General features: G+C 43.0%; 1 protein-coding gene across 1 annotated transcript in view; it reads right to left on the bottom strand.

Annotated features, from left to right (window-relative positions):
- Positions 1 to 1,086: 1,086 nt before the first annotated feature.
- Positions 1,087 to 25,907, bottom strand: part of LOC134325658 (ryanodine receptor 3) — a 235,154-nt gene continuing 210,333 nt past the window's right edge. Inside the window, exons 91-105 of the mRNA XM_063007904.1 lie at positions 24,328 to 24,383; positions 22,535 to 22,709; positions 21,037 to 21,174; positions 20,663 to 20,830; positions 19,066 to 19,196; positions 18,408 to 18,450; positions 10,851 to 10,978; positions 10,704 to 10,764; positions 10,465 to 10,611; positions 10,231 to 10,365; positions 9,141 to 9,297; positions 6,712 to 6,776; positions 3,430 to 3,530; positions 2,566 to 2,617; positions 1,087 to 2,136 (exon numbers count right to left, since the gene is read on the bottom strand). Of these exons, the coding sequence (XP_062863974.1) occupies positions 2,041 to 2,136; positions 2,566 to 2,617; positions 3,430 to 3,530; positions 6,712 to 6,776; positions 9,141 to 9,297; positions 10,231 to 10,365; positions 10,465 to 10,611; positions 10,704 to 10,764; positions 10,851 to 10,978; positions 18,408 to 18,450; positions 19,066 to 19,196; positions 20,663 to 20,830; positions 21,037 to 21,174; positions 22,535 to 22,709; positions 24,328 to 24,383 (1,653 nt within the window). The 3' untranslated portion in view covers positions 1,087 to 2,040. The remainder of the gene's footprint in view (positions 2,137 to 2,565; positions 2,618 to 3,429; positions 3,531 to 6,711; positions 6,777 to 9,140; positions 9,298 to 10,230; positions 10,366 to 10,464; positions 10,612 to 10,703; positions 10,765 to 10,850; positions 10,979 to 18,407; positions 18,451 to 19,065; positions 19,197 to 20,662; positions 20,831 to 21,036; positions 21,175 to 22,534; positions 22,710 to 24,327; positions 24,384 to 25,907) is intronic.

Raw genomic sequence — 25,907 nt, 5'->3', positions numbered from 1 at the left:
TAGGGGTCATTTAAATAGATCTTTACAGGTTGAGTGCTTATTAGCTAAAAGTGTTATTCCTTTACATCACATTATAACATTTACATAGATTTTACACAACATAGCACAGAGATCAGCCTTTGTTAGACAGTCTGGCTCACTAACCTGTGTGGCTATATTTATTACTGCTGCATGACTGTTTCTCATGCAATGTCATGTAGGACTTGAGATTCACCCACAGCCTCTCCAGTGCATCTGTTATCAATGTTATTTGCTCCAAAGCAGGTGTAATTGACTTAAAGTTGCTTGTGCTTCCTAAATGGACAAACATATCACTGAAGTTTAAAGACTTCAACTTGGCCAGTGGTAAAGTGTCTAAATGCTGACAATTTAACCCGAATCCGAATGTAGGGTTTGTTCTATGTGACCAGCACACTAAACTTGACCAGGTGCTATGAGTGCAAATAATGGAGTAACTTGGAAATCTTTCTGAGCTCATCAAAACTCAGAGAATGAAACATGAGAATGAAACATGAATAAAACTGCGAACTAAACTAAAAAGGGCTGGCCCACGCTTTTTCAAAAGAGTGGTTTTTGGTGGATTTAAACAATGAGAATAAACTCACATGACCGATACCTGTAGCTCAAATTTCTGAAGACGTTAATGCTGGTTCTGATAGAAAGGTGTCAGAATACACATTGCATCACAGTTGCAGGGCTGTTTTGGCAGCAAAAGGGGGACCAACACAATATTGCGAAGGTGGTCAGTGTATACAGCTTTTATGGACCATTCAAACCTACAAATTGTTTGCCAACTGAATGTGATGCACTCTTTTTTAGTGTCTTTTTTGTGTGATGAGAGGATGCTGATGAAATGTTTGTACTTTTTTGTTTTACATTTCATCACCTTTAAATAACATTTAGTGGAGTCTGACTTTAGGTTCGCCAGGGATTTGTTTATTTTATATATAAAATAAATATATATATTTATATATACCTATATTAGATTTTAAATTTTATGACTGTGATTAAAACCAGTATAATGGTATGATATTTAGTATTTAGAAGAAAATGGACATCAAAATAAATATACATTATAGCATCAACTTCTTTATTTTATATTTAAATAGAAATTCACAATTCAGCAAGGCTACTACACAGAAATAGCCATACAACAGCAGTTCTCTTTCATTTTTTTTTTTTAGCTGTTCAGTAGAATTTTAAACATATTTTTGTTGCTTTTTGTGCATTTTACTTCATATTAGAATAGTACTACTTGCAAGACTTATTATTTTTTACTTATTTAAAAGAAAAAAATCCAAAACCACAAATCATTTGCTTTATGCTTTACCTTAAAGAGCTACAATGGCTAACATATAAAGAAAACCAAATGGGTTTTGCATAGCTTTAGTCGTCATGAAAATAAGGCACTTTATCAGTATTTTATGGGAGGCGATTATTTGCATGACCAACCATTGTTCAAATCTAGACTCATTCTCATCTCAAAGCACAACATAAGCAAGCAGTTTACTAAAACTTGAACATATCTTTTAAATGCAAGTCCTCTGTAAATATTTTATCATTCACATCATTCAACATTTGGCATTTCTTTATTATTTTCTCTACAAAAATTAAAATTGTGTTTTTGTGCATATACAGATAGAAACTCCCATGTTGATCCCTAATCCCACACAACCATGAGGTTCACAAAAGACAAAACATTGTGCAGTGGTTTCAGGGTTATGTGGCAAAAGGGCAACATGTTTTTCTAACAAAAATAGTGTAACCCAGATCCCAAGATCATTCTGAGTAAAACGACAGTTTCTTTTAAACTGACACTGCTGACCGAGGTAACGATTAGGATTTGAATGCATCATGTAGTTCTGTAGTAGAACAAAGAACCTCTCGCATTGGGTCTTCTACTGCAAGTCGGCAAGAGAAGGAGAATGTTTAGGGCTAGAATCAGCAGTCATTCATTTAAATGCAAACTGAAAAAGTGAAGCAGTTGGTGTACTGCCTGCAGCTCAGAGGATAGGCTGGTTGGTTGGAATCTCACTCGTTCTAATTTAGCTGGTCTTCATACTGTTTCCGGAAACAGTCTCCAGCTGGGAAGAAATCCCAGCATCGTTCCTGATACATTTTCCACACATATGACTCCTACAAAGCAAATATACAGTATTTAAATATACAAATATACATCGATAAGCCACCTCCTTGTTTCTACACTCACTGTCCATTTTATCAGCTTCACTTACCATATAGAAGCACTTTGTAGTTCTACAATTACTGACTGTAGTACATCTGTTTCTCTGTATGCTTTGTTAGCCCCCTTTTATGCTGTTCTTCAATGGTCAGGACCACCATTATTATTATTATAGCGAAAATCAGGGCAAAAATAGTGTAGTGTGAACTAAGCATGAGCTACCACTGTTTCTATTTTGTAAGTCTCACTTGTGTAAAGTTCTTGCACATGTTTAAATAAAATTATTTATTGCAGATTTGGTCATATTTATTTTTAAAGGAAAATTAACTAAAATAAGTTATTTTTTAAATAATTAATAATTTCAGCACGAAATGAAATCATACCTGGCCTGTGTGCTCTGTTTCATCCTTGTTAATGAGATACATCAGGAAGAACCTTGGAAATGAAAAATATAAGCATAACAGACAGAATCAAACTGACTTAGCAGCTCTTTACACAAGGTTTACTATTTAAGTGTGACACTGGCTCACAGCTACAATATAATAATGTATTTTCGTTGTAACATAATGGGCTAATGAGCCATTAAAAAAAAAAAAAAAAACTAATTTGTTGCACTTCATTTGTTGAGTTCGTAGGCCATAACTGGCTGTCAACTTGATTCCAGCAACCAAACCCATAATGTAAATGTAACTAAATGTTTCTAAACTACTAAAGAAACATCAGAGAAAACAGACATTGCAATCATTTGTATTTATCCCTTTGCAGGTGTTTAAACAGAGAATATCAAGTAGGGATGTAACGATGCACCACAAGACAGTTAATAAACGATTCAAAAATTTGATGATTCAAATAGATTTGACATGTAAAATGAATCAATATTCACTTTAAACAGCAGACAGCACTGGCGCTATACACCTCGCCTGGTTGACGTCACTGGCGCTATACGCATGGTTGCCAGATTCTGGGTTTCTCAGCCATTTTGGGCTTAATTCTAAATTGTTTTGCATAGTTTGTACCTACCTCAGAAAAAGGGCATCCATTATTTAGATAAATAAAAGATAATCAACAATACAATATTTTATTTTTTAAAGAAATATAAAGAAAGGAAACTTTGTATGCAATTTCAATTTAAAAAATCGGGAAAAAATCGTATCGTGAACTGCATCGCATCGTGGGTAGAGTCTATCGTTACATCCCTAATATCAAGATCAGAAGTTGAGTGGGCAAGGTGGACATATGCTACTCACAGGTAGTTGGCCAAGTTGTGCTCTTGTAAAGTGTGTGTCTCAAAGCCATGTGGAGTGGTGTCAAAGTATTCATTCCCAATTCCACAGATAAAACATTTGGTCTGAAATTAAAGAAAACAGCACATTGGTTTAGCACACAAACTACAAATTCAGCAAAGTATGGTGGTCAAAGATCCACAAACAGAGTTGAACCAGGAGTTATTAGAATCCTCTCTACTGAGGCAGCTGCCTACAGTGCTGGCCAAAAGTATTGGCACCCCTGCAATTCTGTCAGATAATACTCAATTTCTTCCAGAAAATGATTGCAATTACAAATGCTTTGATATTAAAATGTTCATTTAATTTGTCTTCAATGGAAAACCACAAAAAGAATTGTCAAAAAGCCAAATTGGATATAATTCCACACCAAACATAAAAAAGGGGGTGGACAAAAGTATTGGCACCCTTTGAAAAATCATGTGATGCTTCTCTAATTTGTGTAATTAACAGCACCTGTTACTTACCTGTGGCACATAACAGGTGGTGGCAATAACTAAATCACACTTGCAGCCAGTTAAAATGGATTAAAGTTGACTCAACCTCTGTCCTGTGTCCTTGTGTGTACCACATTGAGCATGGAGAAAAGAAAGAAGACCAAAGAACTGTCTGAGGACTTGAGAAGCAAAATTGTGAGGAAGCATGGGCAATCTCAAGGCTACAAGTCCATCTCCAAAGACCTGAATGTTCCTGTGTCTACCGTGCGCAGTGTCATCAAGAAGTTTAAAGCCCATGGCACTGTGGCTAACCTCCCTAGATGTGGACGGAAAAGAAAAATTGACGAGAGATTTCAACGAAAGATTGTGCGGATGGTGGATAAAGAACCTCGACTAACATCCAAACAAGTTCAAGCTGCCCTGCAGTCCGAGGGTACAACAGTGTCAACCCGTACTATCCGTCGGCGTCTGAATGAAAAGGGACTCTATGGTAGGATACCCAGGAAGACCCCACTTCTGACCCAGAGACATAAAAAAGCCAGGCTGGAGTTTGCCAAAACTTACCTGAGAAAGACAAAAACGTTTTGGAAGAATGTTCTCTGGTCAGATGAGACAAAAGTAGAGCTTTTTGGGAAAAGGCATCAACATAGAGTTTACAGGAAAAAAAACGAGGCCTTCAAAGAAAAGAACACGGTCCCTACAGTCAAACATGGCGGAGGTTCCCTGATGTTGGGGTTGCTTTGCTGCCTCTGGCACTGGACTGCTTGACCGTGTGCATGGCATTATGAAGTCTGAAGACTACCAACAAATTTTGCAGCATAATGTAGGGCCCAGTGTGAGAAAGCTGGGTCTCCCTCAGAGGTCATGGGTCTTCCAGCAGGACAATGACCCAAAACACACTTCAAAAAGCACTAGAAAATGGTTTGAGAGAAAGCACTGGAGACTTCTAAAGTGGCCAGCAATGAGTCCAGACCTGAATCCCATAGAACACCTGTGGAGAGATCTCAAAATGGCAGTTTGGAGAAGGCACCCTTCAAATCTCAGGGACCTGGAGCAGTTTGCCAAAGAAGAATGGTCTAAAATTCCAGCAGGGCATTGTAAGACACTCATTGATGGTTACCGGAAGTGGTTGTTCGCAGTTATTTTGTCTAAAGGTTGTGCTACCAAGTATTAGGCTGAGGGTGCCAATACTTTTGTCCGGCCCATTTTTGGAGTTTTGTGTAAAATGATAATTGATTTGACTTTTTTTTCATTCTCTTTTGTGTTTTTTCATTGCAAGCAAAATAAATGAAGATATTAATACCAAAGCATTTGTGATTGCAATCATTTTCTGGAAGAAATTGAGTATTATCTGACAGAATTGCAGGGGTGCCAATACTTTTGGCCAGCACTGTATGTAGGCAGTAAGACAGCAAGGCAGCTCCCTAGGTTTTCGAACACACCCTATAAAACATTTATCCATATAGTATATACACTGCCTGGCCAAAAAAAAAAGGTCACCACCTGGATTTAACTAAGCAAATAAGTAAGAGCCTCCCATTGGATAATTACTGCTGGGTGATTATGTTTCAGCTGGCAACAAGTTATTTAACCCTAACTGATGCAGTGAGTAGCTTCTCATTTGTTAAACAACCATGTCGAAAGACACATCCTGTGGTTGTGGAAAAGATGTTCATCTGTTTCAGAAGGGTCAAATTATTGGCATGCAACAAGCAGAGAAAACATCTAAGGAGAAGCTGAAAGTACTAAAATCGGGTTAAGAACTGTCCAACGCATTATTAAAAAGTGGAAGGACGGTGGGGAAACATCATCTTTGAGGAAGGAATGTGGTCGGAAAAAATGATTGAATGATCGTGATCGGCGATCACTTAAATGTTTGGTGAAATCAAATGGTAGAAAAACTAAAGTAGAACTCAGGGATATGTTTAATAGTGAAAGTTAGAGCATTTCCACACACACAATGTGAAGGGAACTCAAGGGACTGGGACTAAACAGCTGTGTAGCCTTAAGAAAACCACTTGTCAGTGAGGCTAATCGGCAAAAACGACTTAAATTTGCTAGGGAGCATAAAGATTGGACTCTGGAGCAATGGAAGAAGGTCATGTGGTCTGATGAGTCGCATCAGGGTAAGAAGAGAGGAGGCTGAAGTGATGCACCCATCATGCCCAGTGCCTACCGTACAAGCCTGTGGGGGCAGTGCTATGATCTGGGGTTGCTGCAGTCGGTCAGGTCTAGGTTCAGCAACGTTATGTGCCCAAAGAATGAGGTCAGCTGACTACCTGAATATACTGAACCACCAGGTTATTCCATCAATGGATTTTTTCTTCCCTGATGGCACAGGCATAAGATGACAATGCCAGGATTCATCGGGCTCAGACTGTGAAAGAGTGGTTCAGGGAGCGTGAGACAACATTTTCACACATGGATTGGCCACCACAGAGTCCAGACCTGAACCCCATTGAGAATCTTTGGGATGTGCTGGAGAAGACTTTGCACAGTGGTCCAAATCTCCCATCATCAATACAAGATCTTAGAGTGTGTGACCTTTTTTTTTGGCCAGGCAGTGTGTCTAAACATGAGGTGTGCTGTATCTATAATTTTGATGCAACAGATGTTGTCATTTTTTTTGGAAAACTGACAAGAAACTTATAAAAGAGCTCAAATTTGTTACATGAAATTGCATGAAGAAGCATGTGTTCCAATTATTTAGTGACTAAAAACATGGAAAAATCATTAAAATCCTAAGGTGTCATTTGCAAGAGTCTTTAAACATTTGACTGGCTGTAATTTTGCTGCTGTATTGGCTTACCTCCATGTCCTCTTTCACTTGTTCCTGCTGGTCTCTCAGCTCTCCAAAAGCATCAATAATCAAACCTGATCAAAACACACATAGTTTGATTATTAGTTACTTATTTAAACTCTAACTTACTGTTACATACAGTTTTTAAACTGTATGCTTCCTCAATGATTTTCATGTTGAATGACCTTCTACAATTAAGTCTGTTTAATCTATAATATTAGTATCTAGCCCTTTTTGATTTTAAGTTAGCTTAGATGCTTTGTATTTGTCCAATCAGCCTTTTCAAACTATGTTTCAGTATAAATAAATCCAAGTAATGAGAAGATCAAAAAAGTTCTAGTCAACACTTGGCTCTTAGTACCATCTAGAGGTCGCAAGTGGTTCTGGCACGTAGGCAGGGCAGAAGTTTGGAGAGGAGGCTCCTAAATTGGCTAGTGAAAAGAGAGCGGAAAGCTCTCGAATAAGGCAAGAAAAAATTTAGGAAATTGTTGCAGTTGCACAAAGTTCGAGTTTGAAAGACTTGACTACCTCATTAAGTTTCAAAGCAGTTGTTCATACTTATAGTTAAAAACAGTTAAGTTTAGTGCACTCATCACAACAGACTTCCGTAAGGTTGTACTTGAGTTGAATCGTGAGGATATGGATACTTTACCACTGGCCAAGGTAAAGTTTTTAATGCTGTGATTTGGATTTGATTGCGTCTGAAGAGCCCAACCTCTTTGCAATAATTAAAGCAATAAGCAACAAGAGACCGTGCTGTTACTTCGCGTCAGGCCAAAACATCCTTCCCCGTGATAAAATCATAGCAGTAACGCACGGTTTAGTCCTTTGTTTAATTTCTACCATTATAAAAGCTGTACCACTTTGTTTCCATTGTTTCCATTTGTTTCCAAAAAGATATTCTCATAAATGCTGTGAATTGTACAATTTAGGAACATACACAAGTCTCACTGTCATTTGAATAAGCACTGTTTGAGTGATAGCCATTCAAACTCAGAAATGTAGTCGGCAGGTGAGTTTGCTTCTCTCAGCATGATTCTAATCCCTCTCATTGCATGTGTCCTTCTAAACCTCTTCAGATCCAGAAACGCAGTCAGAGTGACTTTAACCTACTGAGCCAAATGCTGTTCTCCACTGGAGCTCACAGTCTGTGGAGACCAGTGACGTAACTCTTGGAGGACTACTTGTAAAACATCTTTATAGAAAATCTTTAAGTATCTTAATAATCTGAATATGCTTTTTCTGCTTTTGAGCTTGGTTGGACATCTCATTCCAAAAACAACACCATTAATATAGACTTTAGTATTTCCTGAAGGCTTTCCACAAGAATGGCTAAAAAATTGTATGTTTCTTGCTTTAATTTAATTATTTATTAAGAATTTAACGTCATGTTTTACACTTTGTTTGGTTTCATACCAGAACAGGTTAGTTTGTTTACACATGACGCATCAATTTAAGGTCAATGTCAAACACAATTTCGTATCTCTAATTTATCAGAATCAGAATCAGAAATACTTTACTGATCCCAGAGGGAAATTGCAGTTCTTACAGTAGTACCCATTTATGTAGAAGAATAAAAACTCTAATAATTTAAAACAAGAAAAAAGAAGAAAAAATTGCAAATATAAAGTAAAAAAGTTATTTTACACATAATTAAAATACTTACATTATTATTATTATTATTATTATTGCACATATGAATAACGAATATTGCACAGATGATCCATAGTGTCACACATTAAGGGAGGAATTATAGAGTTGGATGGCCACAGGTAGAGAAGACTTCCTGTGGTGCATTTTGGTAGGATGAGTCTTGCACTGAATGTGCTCCTGTGTCTCATCACTGTGTCATAAAGTGGGTGGGAGCCATTGTTCATAATGACCTGCAGCTTAGACAGCATCCTCCTCTCCAACACTGCCGTCAGAGAGTCCAGCTCCACACCCACAACATCACCGGCCTTGCGGATCAATTTGTTTGAGTCTGCTGGCATCTGCCACCCTCAGCCTGCTTCTTTATCTAACTTGTCTTTGGACTGTGGGAGGAAACCGGAGCTCCCAGAGGAAACCCAGACAGATATGGAGAGGAAATGCAAACTCAACACAGAAACAATCCAGACCACTCCTATCCAGGTATTGACCGAGCTCTACCCTGCTTAGCTTCTAAGATCAGACAAGATCAGGCTGATTATGGTGGTGTGCACTATGCTATATGCAAAAACAGGTAAGGGCTTTCCTCAAACTGTTGCACAAAGATAAAAGCATATCATTAATTTTATATAATTGATTTTGAATACCTGTTAGCAATGGATGTGGCTAAGTAAGTAGAAGTGTCCACCTACTTTTGAATATACTGTACACATGACGAAACTGTGAAATTCTGGATATGATGGATAATAACATTTTCATGCAGTAGCCTTTTAAACTGATTGATACTGTACCCTGAATAATTGCCAGAAGGATGACAATGACGAAGAAGAAGAAGGTGATGTCAAAGAGGATGCGGTAAAGCTCGTAGGGGTCACCTGCTGGGTCCTCAATCTCATCCCCTATTCCACCACCAGCACGTACACCCACATACATGTGGAAAAGGTAGCACTAATGGATAAATAAAAAGTAGAAAAAGCCAACAGTCTATTAGTTTTTTTTTTTTTTACTGTAAGCTACTTTGGGTTGCTTTATTTATATTTCAATTACAATATAAGTATTTATTTATTTACACTATCAGGCATAACATTTTGACCACCTTTCTAATATTGTGTTGGTCCCCCCCCAGGCCACCTTCTTCCATTGCTCTGTGGTCCAGTTCTGATGCTCACATGCCCATTGTTGGCGTTTTCGGCGGTTTACAGGGGTCAGCATGGGCACCCTGACTGGTCTGCAGCTATGCAGCCCCATACACAACAAACTGCAATGCACTGTGTATTCTGACACCTTTCTATCAGAACCAGCATTAATTTCTTCAGCAATTTGAGCTACAGTAGCTCGTCTGTTGGATCGGACCACGCGGACCAGCCTTCGCTCCCTACGTGCATCAATGAGCCCTGGCCGCCCATGACCCTGTTGCTGGTTTACCCCTGTTCCTCCACTGGACCACTTTTGATAGATACTGACCACTGCAGACTCGGAACACCCCACAAGAGCTGCAGTTTTGGAGATGCTTTGACCCAGTCGTCTAGCCAACACAATTTGGCTCTTGTCAAACTCGCTCAAATTCTCACGCTTGCCCATTTTTCCTGCTTCTAACACATCAACTATAAGGATAAAATGTTCACTTGCTGTCTAATATATCCCACCCACTAACAGGTGCCGTGATGAAGAGATAATCAGGGTTATTCACTTCACCTGTCAGTGGTCATAATATTATGCCTGGTCGGTGTAAATATACTTAAGTAAATAAAAAAGCACTCTGAAAATGCAAGGACATCACAGCAGCACATGACCCTATCATTAACCCTTTATTGTTTATATCGTTGTTATAGCCATGGTTGTTATCGACTCTTGACTATAGAAAAAGTAATTGCAACCTACTGTCATCATGTCATCACACTTCATATCTGGCTCGTCCTCATTCTCACTCTTGTTATAGAATTTGCGGAAGAAGTTAAAGGCCACCACGGTGTATAGATACACAACCACAGCCAGTAGACCTACAGTCAGCACTAACTGTACCAGAAAAAGTAGACAAAAACAAGCCATCAGCAAAAGCCTGCAATATCTAACATTCCCCACATCCAGTGTTTAGAGGGTAAGAAGTTCAATAACCTGTTTGCCATTGTGGGTAACCGAAGACAGGATGGTCCTTAGGGTCTTAAAACCCATAGCAATGTCCAGCAGGTGAGCAGCAAAGAAAAAGTTGTTGTAGTGACCCAGGATGGACATAGTAGTATACCATACCAGGTAGAGAAAAGACTGTTAAAGAAGGAAACATTACACTTTAATTTGCTGCTCTGTATACCATAGGAATAAACATCAGATCCGTTCTACAAATCATGGGAACTCACATTGTCTGTAAACACCACACCCATTTTCCAGATATGATATTTGGTGTCAATGGAACTTAACCTGACAAAACAGAGCAAACACTTTACATTCCAGTTATTTAACTTGAAAAATACCTGTAGCAACATCCATAAGCAAGCTTTTCTCACCAGGTTACCAGCGAGGCTTCTTTAGCAATGGTCTCTTCAGTCGGGTTGAAGTCCAGAGCGCTCTTGTCCAGACCAAGCAACTCGGCAATCCGTTCCGCGCCATACAAGTCTCCATATTTATTTATTACCTACAAAATATCCAGGAAATGCTAAAAGTAATGCTATTTAATAATTGTACCTTCCTCATCTGTGACTTTCCCTTGTAAGTTCCTTAAAAACCTAAACATTGTGACTTTCAGTTGCACTTTATATATATACACTGATGCAGCCACTGCCAATTATGCCCACTAGATGGCGCCTAGCCGGCCGGTGGCAACGCCGAGCTTCGAACAGAGAAGTTCAGAATCTCGGCACTGGTGTGCTAGCGGAATATCCCGCTGTGCCGCCTGGGCACCCACATATGCACTTTTAACTTGAAATGTAGCTTATGTAAAGCACTGCTAATCTGACTAGTATGTTTTGAATGCTGTTCATTTATTAATTTTGCATTTTAATCTTGCAATCTTGATTTCAGTAAGGATTAAGGCTATGATTGTTTACAGAATTCATACTACTACTAATAATAATGATAATTCTTCACCATTTACATCAGGGGTGTCAAACTCATTTTCACAGAGGGCCACATCTGCATCATGGTGGCCCTCAAAGGGCAGATTGTAACGTATCCTGCTGTGATTGCAGTCTGCCTTTTAAGTCTTGGACAATTTGTTGTTTTTCTTGGAGACTAAATTCTGTGTTTGTGTGTCAAAATGCCAAATTTATTCTGTATATTTATAATGTACGTATATCTACAGTACAATTATAATGTACTTCTTTACCACAGACAAGGCCTCATAACACAACAGACGTACCGGTTTCTCTTCTTGAAGCACAAACTTGTATTCACTGTTAGGGGGTCTGCGGCGTCTGACGGACTTACCACCTGTCCTCGGCGTCGCAGACATTACAGAACAAAGAGCAGCGTGGCTTCATATAGGAAGCCCGCTGATTAGGGAGAACGACCGGCACCTGCGCGCTTACTATATAAGTGGGCGTCGCCAGTGTGCCGGCGTCGCACCTTTTGTTCTCATGCCGGTGTTTGGCTGCATTGCTCCAGCCGCTTTTCTTTCCTACAGTCTAGTGGGTACCTCCAGGCGCCGTAGGCGGTTGGAGGAGTAGGGTCAGGAGGCCCGAGGTACTAGATAGGGTTTGGGTAGATTGGCTGGTGCGACTGGGTGCAGTCCTAACGCTGGGACTTTCTTTCCGACTCTTGCCGTCTAGCTTTCGGCTAAAGCTAACGCCGGGGTATTCGCTTCCCCGTGCTTTATAGCGCTTACCGGCTCGGGGATCTTTGTAGCGTCATTGGCGCTTCCCTTGTGAGCCGCGCCTCCACCGGAGCGACCAGGGTTCGCGTCCGGAGTTCGCTACTTTATTGCGAACTAGTTTTTTATACGGTCACTTCCCAGCTGCGCTGGTGACAGTACCGTTTAGCCTTTTAGATTCTCCGTTCCTTTTTCTCTGTTTTGGTTTTTGCCTCGTGGGTTTTTTCCCCGAGCTCGGCTGAGCGTGGTTTCTTTCTGCAGCTTTGCCGTAGCGAGGCGCTACGGTCTTGGGACGGCGTGCCAGCGACCAGGGTTCGCGGCTCGCTCCCCTTACAAGTTGGTTCCGGTTTTTGTTTCTCTTTTCTTTTCAGAGCCAGAGTCTTCGGCAGCGTTCGGGGTTCCCGAATTGTTTTATGTTATTCCTTGTTTTGTTGTCATTTATTAAAATAAAGAATCTTTATTTTTTCTTATCTCCGCGTCTTGGGTCCTCCCTCTCCGCTACATCATAACAGAAAGGTGCGACCACGATGGACCCAGCGGAGAACCCGCCCCTGGTAGACGCCCTCCGTCACCAGGGGGCTGCTCTAGGGAGGCACGAGCTGGCGTTAACTGAGTTGACTCAGCGGGTGGCCGACATCGCCCAGCTGCTGTCGAACCTGGTGGCTGGTTCGCGTCCTCCCAGCCCCCCTCCCCTACCATCACCTCCTCCAGCTCCCCCTGTAGGAGTTGAGACCTCCATTTCGCCCCCCGAGCGTTTTTCAGGGGAGGCGAAAAAATGTCGAGGCTTCCTCCTACAATGCTCCCTCACATTCGAGCTACAGCCGTCCCGCTTCCCCTCCGAGCGCTCCAAAGTGGCGTTTATCATTTCTCTGCTCACCGGTAAGGCCTTGGAGTGGGCTACAGCCCTGTGGGAGCAGAACGCCCCTGAGTGTGCGTCTGAGTCCGCTTTCAGGGAGGCCCTCAAGGATACCTTTTTTCACCCCACCGGGGGAAGAGAGGCGGGTCCGCGCTTACTCGAGTTGTCCCAGGGGGGGCGCTCTGTCGCCGATTTTGTAATCGAGTTTCGCACTCTGGCGGCTGAGTGCGGTTGGGACGAGGGAGCATTAGTTGCTATTTTCCACCGCGGTCTTGGAGAAAGGATTAAGGACGAGCTGGCTACTCGAGAGCTTCCCACCTCTCTGAATGCCTTCTATCTCCTGGCTACCTCAATTGACACCCGACTCCGACAACGTGCGCGGGAGCGAGGGCCCCACCAACCCTCTTTTCGGCCGCAAGGTCAGCCCCGCGCCGTGTCGGGAGATCAGGACCCGGAACCCATGCAACTTGGGTCAACCCGGGGGGCCGCCCAGCGTCCATCCGACCCCTCCACGAGAGTCCGCCCTCGGTTAAACGAGTAGGCTGTTCTCGTGGCAGGGAGTCGAGGGCGAGCCATGCAACCATCCCTGGGCAAGGCCTATTCCTCAGCGCATCGTTGCGCTGGGAGTCCGGGTCCACCGATCTCAAAGTCTGTGTTGATTCAGGTGCGGTGGAAAACTTTATCGACCATAACTTGGTGCATGGGTTGGGGATTGAGCTCCAGCCATTGCGAGTCCCCATTGCGGTTCACGCCGTGGACGACCGGGCGGTGGCCGGGAGTCCAATTACGTTTCAAACGTGTCCTCTCATGATGCGTTTGGGGAGTCATGAGGAACGGGTCACCTTCTTAGTGACCCAAGTTCCTCAGCTCCTAGTGGTACTGGGGCACTCATGGCTTAAGAAGCACAATCCCCAGATCGATTGGCAAACCGGGTCAATCTTTGCTTGGGGAACGCGGTGCCAAGATGCCTGTTTGTTGCCAGCAAGCATGTCATCGGCCCCAGCAACATCCGTAGAGGCAACCCCTGATTTGACCCGGGTGCCTCCCGTGTACCATGACCTACAGGAGGTATTTAGTAAGTCCCGGGCGCGGGATTTACCCCCACACAGACCTTTCGATTGCGCCATCAATTTGCTTCTCGGCACCTCTCCTCCTAGGGGGCGCCTCTTCTCCCTGTCGGGACCGGAGAGGATTGCTATGGAGGAGTATGTCAGGGGAGCGCTCGATCAGGGGTTCATCCGACCCTCGTCCTCCCCTGCCGGGGCGGGATTCTTCTTTGTGGGAAAGAAGGATGGAACTCTGCGCCCCTGTATCGATTATCGAGGTCTGAACGCTATAACGGTTAAGGATCGTTATCCGCTGCCGCTGATGGCCACAGCTTTTGAAGCACTTCAGCGGGCTTCTATTTTTACGAAGCTGGATCTACGCAGCGCATATAACTTGATCCGTATCCGGCGAGGGGATGAATGGAAGACTGCGTTCATTACGCCCACGGGACACTATGAATACCTGGTGATGCCCTTTGGGTTAATGAATGCCCCCGCGGTCTTCCAACGCTTTATCAACGAGGCCTTGCGGGAGGCCCTTGACAGATACGTCTATGTTTACTTAGACGATATCCTAATTTTTAGCCGATCCATCGAGGAACATGTCAGGCACGTCCGTCGGGTTCTCCAGCTTCTGCTCGATCACCATCTATTCGTCAAGCTGGAGAAGTCCGTCTTCCACGCCCCATCAGTCTCCTTTTTGGGGTTCATAATTTCCCAAGGTGCTCTGCAGATGGATCCGGCTAAAATAAAGGCAGTGGAGGACTGGCCAACTCCTAGTTCCGTTCGCCAGGTGCAAAGATTTCTGGGCTTTGCAAATTTTTTTAGGCGATTCATCCGGGACTTTAGCACGGTCGCCGCCCCCTTGACGGCACTAACGGGGAAAGGTTCGTTCACTTGGTCGGTGCAAGCTCAACAAGCCTTTGATAGGCTTAGAACTCTCTTGACAACCGCCCCAGTGTTGCAGTTGCCCGATCCCGAGGAGCCCTTCATAGTTGAAGTGGACGCCTCAGATATCGGAGTAGGGGCAATCTTGTCCCAGAGAGTGGGCCCGGAAAAGAAGCTCCACCCTTGTGCTTTCTTTTCCCACCGGCTGACCCCTGCCGAACGCAACTACCCCGTTGGTGACAAGGAACTTTTGGCCATCAAGTTGGCACTTGATGAATGGCGACACTGGCTCGAGGGGGCGAAACATCCCTTCCTTGTTTGGACAGACCATAAGAATCTGTCGTTTATCCAGCAGGCGAAGCGGATGAACTCTCGCCAGGCCCGCTGGTCTCTTTTCTTTGGTCGGTTCCACTTCACCCTGTCCTATAGGCCAGGGTCGAAGAACACCAAGCCTGATGCTCTTTCCAGGCAGTGGGATTCGACCAGACCAGTGGGTGAGCCCGGTCCTATTATCCCCCCGAGCCAGATTGCGGCCCCAATTACGTGGGGTATATTTAAGACAGTTCGGGACGCGCATGTAGTTGACCCAGACCCAGGTGGAGGTCCACCTGACCGGCTGTTTGTTCCATCAACAGTCCGCCGTCAGGTGTTTGAATGGGCTCACGCGTCCCCATTTGCGGCACATCCAGGAGTCTCTAAGACCCTGGTGTTACTGCGCCGAAAATTCTGGTGGCCGGGGATGGAGGGGCAGGTCAAGGACCTAGTCCGAACCTGCACTGTCTGTGCTACTAACAAGAGCACAAGAGAGCGTCCGCGTGGACTCCTCCATCCATTACCAGTACCTTCGAGACCATGGTCCCACCTGGCTCTGGACTTTGTCACAGGGTTGCCAAAGTCCAGGGGATTTATGGTGGTGCTGGTGATCGTTGACCGGTTCACTAAATCTTGCCTCTTCGTCCCGATGCCCAAGCTCCCGTCCGCGATGGCCACAGCACAGGCTGTTCTGCAACATGTGGTGAGAGCACATGGGGTTCCGTCCGACATTGTGTCGGATCGGGGCCCGCAGTTTATCAGCCAGTGCTGGCGAGCCTTTTGCCAACTCCTGGGCGCGACGGCCAGCTTATCCTCGGGTTATCACCCCGAGTCCAACGGGCAATCGGAGCGGGTTATCCAAGACCTAGGCAAGATGCTTCGGTGCCTTACCGCAGGGAATCCAGCTACCTGGGCGGATAAATTATTGTGGGCTGAATTTGCCCACAATACCCTGCACCATGCCGCATTGGGTATGTCACCTTTTGAGGCACAGTACGGCTATCCCCCTCCACTGTTTCCTGATCAGGAACAAGAGGTTGCGGTGCCGTCTGTGCAGCAACATGTCCGTCGCTGCCGCGTCGCCTGGCGGAAGGCAAGACAGGCCCTTTTGACCTCTCAGCGCTCCATGAAGCGCAATGCCGACCGCAGGCGACAGCCGGCTCTGACGTTCCGGCCGGGCCAACGTGTCCTCGTATCGACGAGGGATCTCCCCGTCAAAGGTACCACTCACAAGCTGGCACCGAGGTACGTTGGTCCGTTCAAGGTAGTCAGACGGATCAACCCGGTGACATATAGGTTGGAGCTGCCTCCCAGGATGAAGGCGCATCCAACCTTCCACGTCTCCCAACTTCGCCCGTTCGCGAGCGGGGGAGCTTTACCCCTCCCACAACCTCCCGCCCCTCGTATCATCCAGGTTGCCCCTGCATTTACGGTTCGCCGCCTCCTGGATAGCAGGAGAGTGCAGGGCAGCACCCAATACCTGGTGGATTGGGAAGGTTACGGCCCCGAGGAGCGTTCGTGGGTACCGGCTCGGCAGATCCTGGACCCCGAACTGATCCGAGAGTTCCGAAGGAACCGGTCTGCGGGTCTTGGGACCTCGGGAGCTGTCCCTAGAGGGGGGGGTCCTGTTAGGGGGTCTGCGGCGTCTGACGGACTTACCACCTGTCCTCGGCGTCGCAGACATTACAGAACAAAGAGCAGCGTGGCTTCATATAGGAAGCCCGCTGATTAGGGAGAACGACCGGCACCTGCGCGCTTACTATATAAGTGGGCGTCGCCAGTGTGCCGGCGTCGCACCTTTTGTTCTCATGCCGGTGTTTGGCTGCATTGCTCCAGCCGCTTTTCTTTCCTACAGTCTAGTGGGTACCTCCAGGCGCCGTAGGCGGTTGGAGGAGTAGGGTCAGGAGGCCCGAGGTACTAGATAGGGTTTGGGTAGATTGGCTGGTGCGACTGGGTGCAGTCCTAACGCTGGGACTTTCTTTCCGACTCTTGCCGTCTAGCTTTCGGCTAAAGCTAACGCCGGGGTATTCGCTTCCCCGTGCTTTATAGCGCTTACCGGCTCGGGGATCTTTGTAGCGTCATTGGCGCTTCCCTTGTGAGCCGCGCCTCCACCGGAGCGACCAGGGTTCGCGTCCGGAGTTCGCTACTTTATTGCGAACTAGTTTTTTATACGGTCACTTCCCAGCTGCGCTGGTGACAGTACCGTTTAGCCTTTTAGATTCTCCGTTCCTTTTTCTCTGTTTTGGTTTTTGCCTCGTGGGTTTTTTCCCCGAGCTCGGCTGAGCGCGGTGCCTCGTTTTAGCGCCGGCGTGGTTTCTTTCTGCAGCTTTGCCGTAGCGAGGCGCTACGGTCTTGGGACGGCGTGCCAGCGACCAGGGTTCGCGGCTCGCTCCCCTTACAAGTTGGTTCCGGTTTTTGTTTCTCTTTTCTTTTCAGAGCCAGAGTCTTCGGCAGCGTTCGGGGTTCCCGAATTGTTTTATGTTATTCCTTGTTTTGTTGTCATTTATTAAAATAAAGAATCTTTATTTTTTCTTATCTCCGCGTCTTGGGTCCTCCCTCTCCGCTACATCATAACATTCACTTTCCCATCTTTCAATAAATTCCCTTCCTTCAGCTTCAGTTTTCTCTTCTTGTACAGTTTGAGATTATTTGTAAATATTTCTCAACATCACTTGTTGGAAAAATGTTTCAGTTAAACGCTGATGTGGAAACACTGCCATCTAGTGGCGGGATGTGGTCACTTTGCAAATCACAAAATCGGCATGCATTGTGGGAGATGCAGTATATGTACGATTTCACAGTGTATTTGAAGACAATCATGTCATTTAAGCTCTCGCGGGTCACATAAAATGATGTGGGGGGGCCGGATTTGGCCCGCGGGCCTTGAGTTTGACACGTGATTTACATGTATGAAAATTAAAGTGATTCAGAAGTGAAGGACGTGATTTGTAACAAATCATTTTTTATGCATGAATGGGTGTGACCCAATAAATGTCTGTGTAAAGGCAGTAGGTGTGAATCATGCAAATCTGTGAAAACTACCAGTGACTGTGACCCAGTAATTACCAAGTTCAAAGAAAGAAAGAGGTTTAGTAAGTTATTAAAGCAAATACTTAATGCCTCATTGCTAATCAAAGAACCAAATCTTACTTACCTTGCGTTTTACAAACTTATCCCAGTAGTTATTTGGAAACGATCTGTGTAACACCAAGAAAGGAAATTTATATGACATTTACCAACCAAATCATGGCAAATTTTGTCAATTAATTCGGAACTTTAATGAGTTAAATATGCAAATCCGTATTATTTGTTATTCATGCATACAAAATTCATGTCAAACAAAAAGGGTGATGAATAAAAAGTACTATAATGCCACTCAGGTGGTGCAGTGGTAAGACACACCAGCACACCATAGCTGGGATTTCAAACACATCGTTTCGAATCTCAGCTCTGCCATCCGGCTGGGCTGGGCGGCTACATAAACAACGACTGACTGGAAAAGCCAGACCAGGGCTCCTTGTGACTGATTCAGCTATGACCTCTGCTGGCTGATTGATGATGCGCCTGCGCAGGGTCTGGGAATAATGCTGATCAGTACACAAAGCTGATCCGCATATGAACTCGGTACTGCACACGTGTCAGTCGCGGCACTCCTCAGTCAGCAGTGGAGGGTGGTATTGGTAAAGGGGAAGCGTAATGCAATCAGAGTAATCGGATACGACTAGATTAGGGAGAAAATAGGGGGGGAAATTGTGCAAAAAATAATAATAGTACTATAGCACTATAATGATAATAATAATAAAATCACTTACGGTGTGTTAATTACAAGTCTGTCCCATTGTCCTTTGATGTCATCATCTGAAGGTTGTTCAGTAATATAAAGACCATCGAACTCAAGCTTCCTGGCAATTTCCTTTTCTCGCTTAAACACCACTAAGGGCACCTATTCAAGAGACAACATGTTTTATTGATTTTAGAATAGTATTTTATTAAAACATGCTTGTTTTGATTTGTTTTGAATTATTTATTTATTTATTATGATTTTAACATCATGTTTTACACACTTTGGTTACATTCATGACAGAACAGGTACAGTAGACCCTTGACTTACAAATTTAATTGGTTCCGAAGGGCTGTTCTTAAGTCAAAATGTTCGTTAGTTAAACCTATTTTTCCCACAAGAAATCATGTAAATAGAATTAATCCGTGCCAGACCTCCCAAACCACCCCCTTACCTAACCTTTCTAATGTCTTAAATGGTCTTTTTTGTTATAAATACAAGTTTATTTCCCCTTAATCTTAAAGTATAGAATAGATAATACTGTAATAAATAATAATAAACAACACACAGTAGTACTGTACATAAAAAACACCACATTTCAGTACAGTACGTGTCCTGTACCATACACCATAATAAATTTCCTTCTTTTTATATAAAATGTATCTACCAGAAACAACAATAACTCTCATATTTCTCTATTATTTCCTTCTTTATTTTAATAGTGTTGTATTTTGTAGGTGTAATTGCACGAAAGAAAGAATATTTTACTGAGCCGAATTCCTTCTCACTGTCCTCTCTGTCTGATACACAGTGACAGCTACTGGCAGGAGTAATTATACAACACAACAAATGTAATAGATTTGTTTATTTTCTCACCACTGCACGTCCTCTGCACCTTCTTTGGGGACATTTTAATATAGAATTTTACAAAATATAAAGAAAACACCGGAAAAACACCGTCCGCTATCCGAATGTTCACTCACTGTATATATAGAGAGACTTGTGTTATAGCTCAGGGTTTTGAAAAATTGTAAGAATCAGTTTTTCCAAAAAAGTCTAAACGCTTATCTTTAAAAAAAAAAGCTTAACGTGACATAATGCATTAAAAAACGACATAGAAACACTAAACTTTTCTTAATTATTACTGCTCATAAGTTCTCACCACTAATGATGTTTTAGTACAATAAGTCACGTTAAGCTTTGTGCACCGCCACACTCCACAGGAAATAACTGCACAGTCAGCGCAAAAGCTATTTTGCCGCTTCTCATGTGAATGTGCCTTTACTGACCGGAATACAGTATTACAAAATTAAGCATCTTTACGATTAAGAAGCATAAGGAAACAATAATGAAGTAAAAATAAAGTGCAGGTTTGATTGATTTTGAACTGTTTTCAATTGTATTTTAGTGTTTTTTTTTATATTGCAGTTCCACGGAACCATAAAACGCATTAACAGGTTCCCCATACATCCTTATTGGAAAAAAATACCTCGAAACTCAACTTCTTTTAAACTCAATGCCACTCCCAGTACCATTTGACGTTGAGTTTCAAGTTACCACTGTACAGAAAACTGGGAGGGGCAAATATCTGTTAACAGTATTGTATTTATGCAAGTCTGTGTGTGTACCTTTAGATAGTAATATCCCACAACGCAGAGAAAGGAAATGATAGTGTGTAATACAGCTAGAAAGCGCAGCGTAGGTGCCATGTAACCAGTGTTCTCCTGTAGGACAAAGTACTCAATCCCAACTTCCTCCTCATCACCTCTTCCTGTCCATGAATCCACTTCCTCAGACTCCTCACCAGTCACCTACATTGTTTTTTACAAAAGAGAAAGACAACTTTAACATATCATAAGAAAACCAAATGTAATGACTGTACAATGTGAGAGTAATCAACAATCACTGCCAGAGTTTGACGTGTACATTTCTTCAGATAATCAGACTGACAAAATGTCAAAAAGGTTATTAGTGCCCAAAGACTAAATAGAAAAACACAAACATATGAAAAGTAAGGACAATTTTGCACATTTAAAAGAACAATAGTAATCACCTTATAGAAAAGCAGAATGAAGTTGATGGCAAATGCAACAAACAGAGCCAGAAATCGCAGATTGTAGAAGTTTCGAGCCAAGTAATTCTGCAAAAAAAATTCATTTATGAAGAGCAATATATCACAAATATTATTTTGCAAATTAAAATGTACAAATGTTTTACGCACAACGCAATACATTTTTACTGAACATTTACGCACCTCCTTGTTTCTACACTCACTGTCCATTTTATCAGCTCCACTTACCATATAGAAGCACTTTGTAGTTCTACAATTACTGACTGTAGTCCTCTACATATTTTTTTTAGCCTGCTTTCACCCTGTTCTTCAATGGTCAGGACCACCACAGGACCACCACAGAGCAGGTATTATTTAGGTGGTGGATCATTCTCAGCACTGCAGTGACACTGACATGGTGGTGGTGTGTTAGTGTGTGTTGTGCTGGTATGAGTGAATCAGACACAGCAGCACTGATGGAGTTTTTAAATACTGTGTCCACTCAGACACTCCTACCTAGTTGGTCCACCTTGTAGATGTAAAGTCAGAGACGATCGCTCATCTATTGCTGCTGTTTGAGTTGGTCATCTTCAAGACCTTCATCAGTGGTCACTGGACGATGAGAACTGAGCGCTGTTGGCTGGATATATTTTTGGTTGGTGGACTATTCTCAGTCCGGCAGTGACAGTAAGGTGGTGACAGTGAGTCTGATCCACTCATACCAGCACAACACACACTAACACACCACCACCATGTCAGTGTCACTGCAGTGCTGAGAATGACCCACCACCCAAATAATACCAACTTTGTAGTGGTCCTGTGGGGGTCCTGACCATTGAAGAACAGCATGAAAGGGGGCTAACAAAGCATGCAGAGAAACAGATGGACTACAGTCAGTAATTGTAGAACTACAAAGTGCTTCTATATGGTAAGTGGAGCTGATACAATGGACATTCAGTGAGCCCCAACACTACCAGCTTTTTGTTGCTGGGCTATAACCCTTCATTGATTGTATACAGTAACAACTGTCAGTCATGTAGGATAAAAGAGTCCACTCATTCATTTATTCATTGTCTGTTCTACCACTGCTTTATCCTGGTCAGGGTCACGGTGGGTGCAATTCAGGTAGGAAACACCCTGGACAAATCGGCAGTCCATCACAGGGCAAACACACACACTCTCTCCAATTAATTTGACTACATGTCTTTAGAATATGGTAGGAAACCAGAGCACCTGGAGGAAACCCACGCAAACATGGGGAGAACATATAAACTTCCCACAGAAAGGACCCAGATTGCTCCACCTGGGAATCGAACCCAGGACTTTCTTGCTGTGAGGCGACAGTGCTACCCACCAAGCCACCAACTAATTGTAAATACGAACTACTTTACATATTTGTTTAAATCTAGTTGCATGACCTAATATAGAAAAAAAAACCTAAGCATTTTACCAAAATCTTTGTCTGATAAATGTCCAGGCCAGCAAAAAAACTGGCCATAATGGCTTCTGGTGGTTCCTTCTTCAGCCCACATCTTCTCTTTGGTGGCTTCCTCTTTTTATCTGATGTCCTTTTTGTGGGTGATTCTGTAGCTTTGTCTTTGTCCCTTTTCTCCCCATACTCAGTGCTGATAGAGTAAACACACATAAAACTATGATTTATTTTTTTAAAAGGATGAGTACCTACTCTGTGTTCAGGATGTCAGTAATGGTGTGGTCACAGGGCCAGACTTTATCAAACAAGATCAAGTAAATGTATATACACATAACATCTTGACCACCTACTTGTTTCTACAGTAACTGTCCATCCTATCAGTTCCATTTACCATAGAGAAGCACTTTGTAGTTCTACAATTACTAACTGTAGTCCATCTGTTTCTGTTTCTCTATATACTTTTTTAGCCTTCCTTCACCCTGTTCTTCAATGGTCAGAACCCCCACGGGACCACCACAGAGCAGGTATTACTGTATTTAGGTGATGGATCATTCTCAGCACTGCAGTGGTGTGTTAGTGTGTTTTGTGCTGGTATGAGTGGATCAGACACAGCAGTGCTGATGGAGTTTTTAAACACATCACTGTCACTGCTGGACTGAAAATAGTCTACCAATCAAAAACATCCAGCCAACAGCGCCCCGTGGGCAGCGTCCTGTGACCACTGATGAAGGTCTAGACGATGACCAACTCAAACAGCAGCAATCGATGAGCGATCGTCTCTGACTTTACATCTACAAGGTGGACCAACTAGGTAGGAGTGTCTAATAGAGTGGCCAGTGAGTGGACATGGGATTTAAATGCTCCAGCAGCGCTGCTGTGTCTGATCCACTCATACCAGCACAACACACACTAACACACCACCACCATGTCAGTGTCACTGCAGTGCTGAAAATGATCCACCACCTAAATAATACCTGCTCTGTGGTGGTCCTGTGGGGGTCCTGATCATTAAAGAACAGGGTGAAAGCAGGCTAAAAAGGTATGTAGAGAAATAGATGAACTACAGTCAAAGTGCTTCTCTATGGTAGGTGGAGCTGATAAAATGTATATGTACATATATGAACAGCAGTATGTAAGATAGGCAGTGGGCTGTGCGGCACTTTAGTGCACTAAAATGAATTTCTACTTTGTGCACTAACAATAGTATACTTAGATGGCTGGACACAGTTTGGGACACAGCCAGAGAATCATTCACTTGTCATAAGATAACACAATCCACTTGATGCAAGCATCTAACCATAGATGCAAGCTCTTGTGGCTAAAAACTACAGTAATTTTCCAAATAACATCAGTTAAGTATGAATATGCGTCTATCTTTTGCAAGACGTAAACTGATTGGTAACAAGCCACATGCCTCTGTTTATCATAAATACGACCTTATAGTCAGAGTGAAAATAAGCTAAAACATTTGGCAGCTACAGTCATATAAATCAGAACACTGCACCTCCCCATAACAACATGCAGAAAGAACACCAGTGATTTTAAAACACTCCAGAGAGAACTACGCTAAAAGGCAAACCCCAGCATTCTACAAGCTAGTGAAAATCTAATACATTTTTATCAATGTATAACCTACCTCTTGCAAACACTGTTCTGAGATAATAATCTCTGAGAATATGACTGGCCCTATGAGACTAGTGATGGAGAGTGTAGTAAAGTCTAAGCCAAGTCCCACATTTTGTTAAAATGAAATGTCTCTGAAAATGTAAGAAAAACTGACAATGTCTACAGTGCAATTTTTTTTTACTTACTCTGCTTTTTCTGTTTCTGATTTTGTCTCAGTCTCAGTGGATTTAGTTGCAGCTTCCTGAATTGAGAGTTCCACAAAAAAATTAAATAGTTAAAAGTATGTATGCATGTACACAAAAACGATTCCTCGAGAAACTCGAGTAATTCGATTACTAAAAATCATCGATTTTTGCATTGAGGCATCGTTTAATCCATACAACTATATACAGCCAGAGGTGGAAAGTAACGAATTACATTTACTCGCGTTACTGTAATTGAGTAGTTTTTTTGTGTACTTGTACTTTTTAAAGTAGATTTTACAACCAGTAATTTTACTTTTACTTAAGTATGTTTTGTATTAAGAATTGTAATTCGCTGCATTTTAAATAACATCCGTTACTGAGTAAAAAAAAAACGCAAAAAAAATCACGTCTGGGAAACTGCTGCAGTGAATTCTGCAATGGGAAATAAACTGGTGCTAAAATAAATGAGCTGTAATCTAGGTATAGAGTAGGGAAGGATGATTTTAAAAGTTTAACATGTTTGGAGTTTGGTCCTGTGGTAGCTTAGTGGGTAGGGCTTTGGGCTATCAACCGGAAGATTGGCGGTTCAAATCCAGGCTCTGCTATGTAGCCACTGTTGGGTCCTTGAGCAAGGCCCTTAACCCTGTCTGCTCCAGGGGTGCCGTAAGTTGGCTGACCCTGCGCTCTGACCCCAGCTTCCAACACCAGCTGGGATATGCGAAGAAATAATTTCATTGTACTGTACATCTGTATATGTATATATGACAAATAAAGGATATCTTTCTTTCTTTCTTTCTTTTGATGTTTCGTTATTTGACAACATAGTCTGATGTCAAAGAATGGCAAAGTTTTGTCTTACATCTTGAAGATTTTCTTTGGGTCATTTAGTGAAAGTCACAACACCTGTAACCTTGACTTGTTTTGAGTGAAGAGATTTGCAGTATGACTGTTGTTTGGTATTTGTTGGTGACAGTGGCGATTTCTCTAAGACTGCAAGGGAAGCTCAGCTTCCCCTAAAATGTCAAAAATTAAATGGTCAAATATGTACAGTTGTGTTAACATTTTATTGACAAATGCGTTAGAACAAGTTCATCTCGAAGACGAGTTCGTTCAGAATCAGCTACTTATCACAAATCGACCGACTCGAACTTCTAATACATTCCCGTAGCTCAATGCATTTGCCCGCAGAAGCTGAGCGTCTCTTCACTTCTATGGGGCTGCATGGGAGGGTTTTTTTCATTGCTTCGAAACTCGCCGGTCATTGGATAAATGCCACGATTTTGTCCCGCCCCCGGACGCTGAGCGTCTCTGGGGGTGAATGGAGCTGTGGGTGGGTCTGGACTCTGAGCTTCTGCAAGATGATTGGAGGATCAGTCGAAAGGCTGAATCCTGTTTTGATTGACAGCTATTTTGGATCTCTACACCGTCACTTAATCACTGGGAGCTTGAGTCCCATCGCGGATTTTGCGAGTGAAGTTGAAAGACAAACTGCAACCCATTTCAGGCCATTTTCTTGAAAAGGAACAGAGGGCACAATTTATATATAAATAAATTGACAAATTTTATGATGTAAGCCGACA

Source organism: Trichomycterus rosablanca, chromosome 13, assembly GCF_030014385.1.
Source record: "Trichomycterus rosablanca isolate fTriRos1 chromosome 13, fTriRos1.hap1, whole genome shotgun sequence".
Taxonomy (NCBI): domain Eukaryota; kingdom Metazoa; phylum Chordata; class Actinopteri; order Siluriformes; family Trichomycteridae; genus Trichomycterus; species Trichomycterus rosablanca.
The sequence above is the reverse complement of the archived record's forward strand: the minus strand, read 5'-3'. Positions and strand labels throughout refer to the sequence as shown.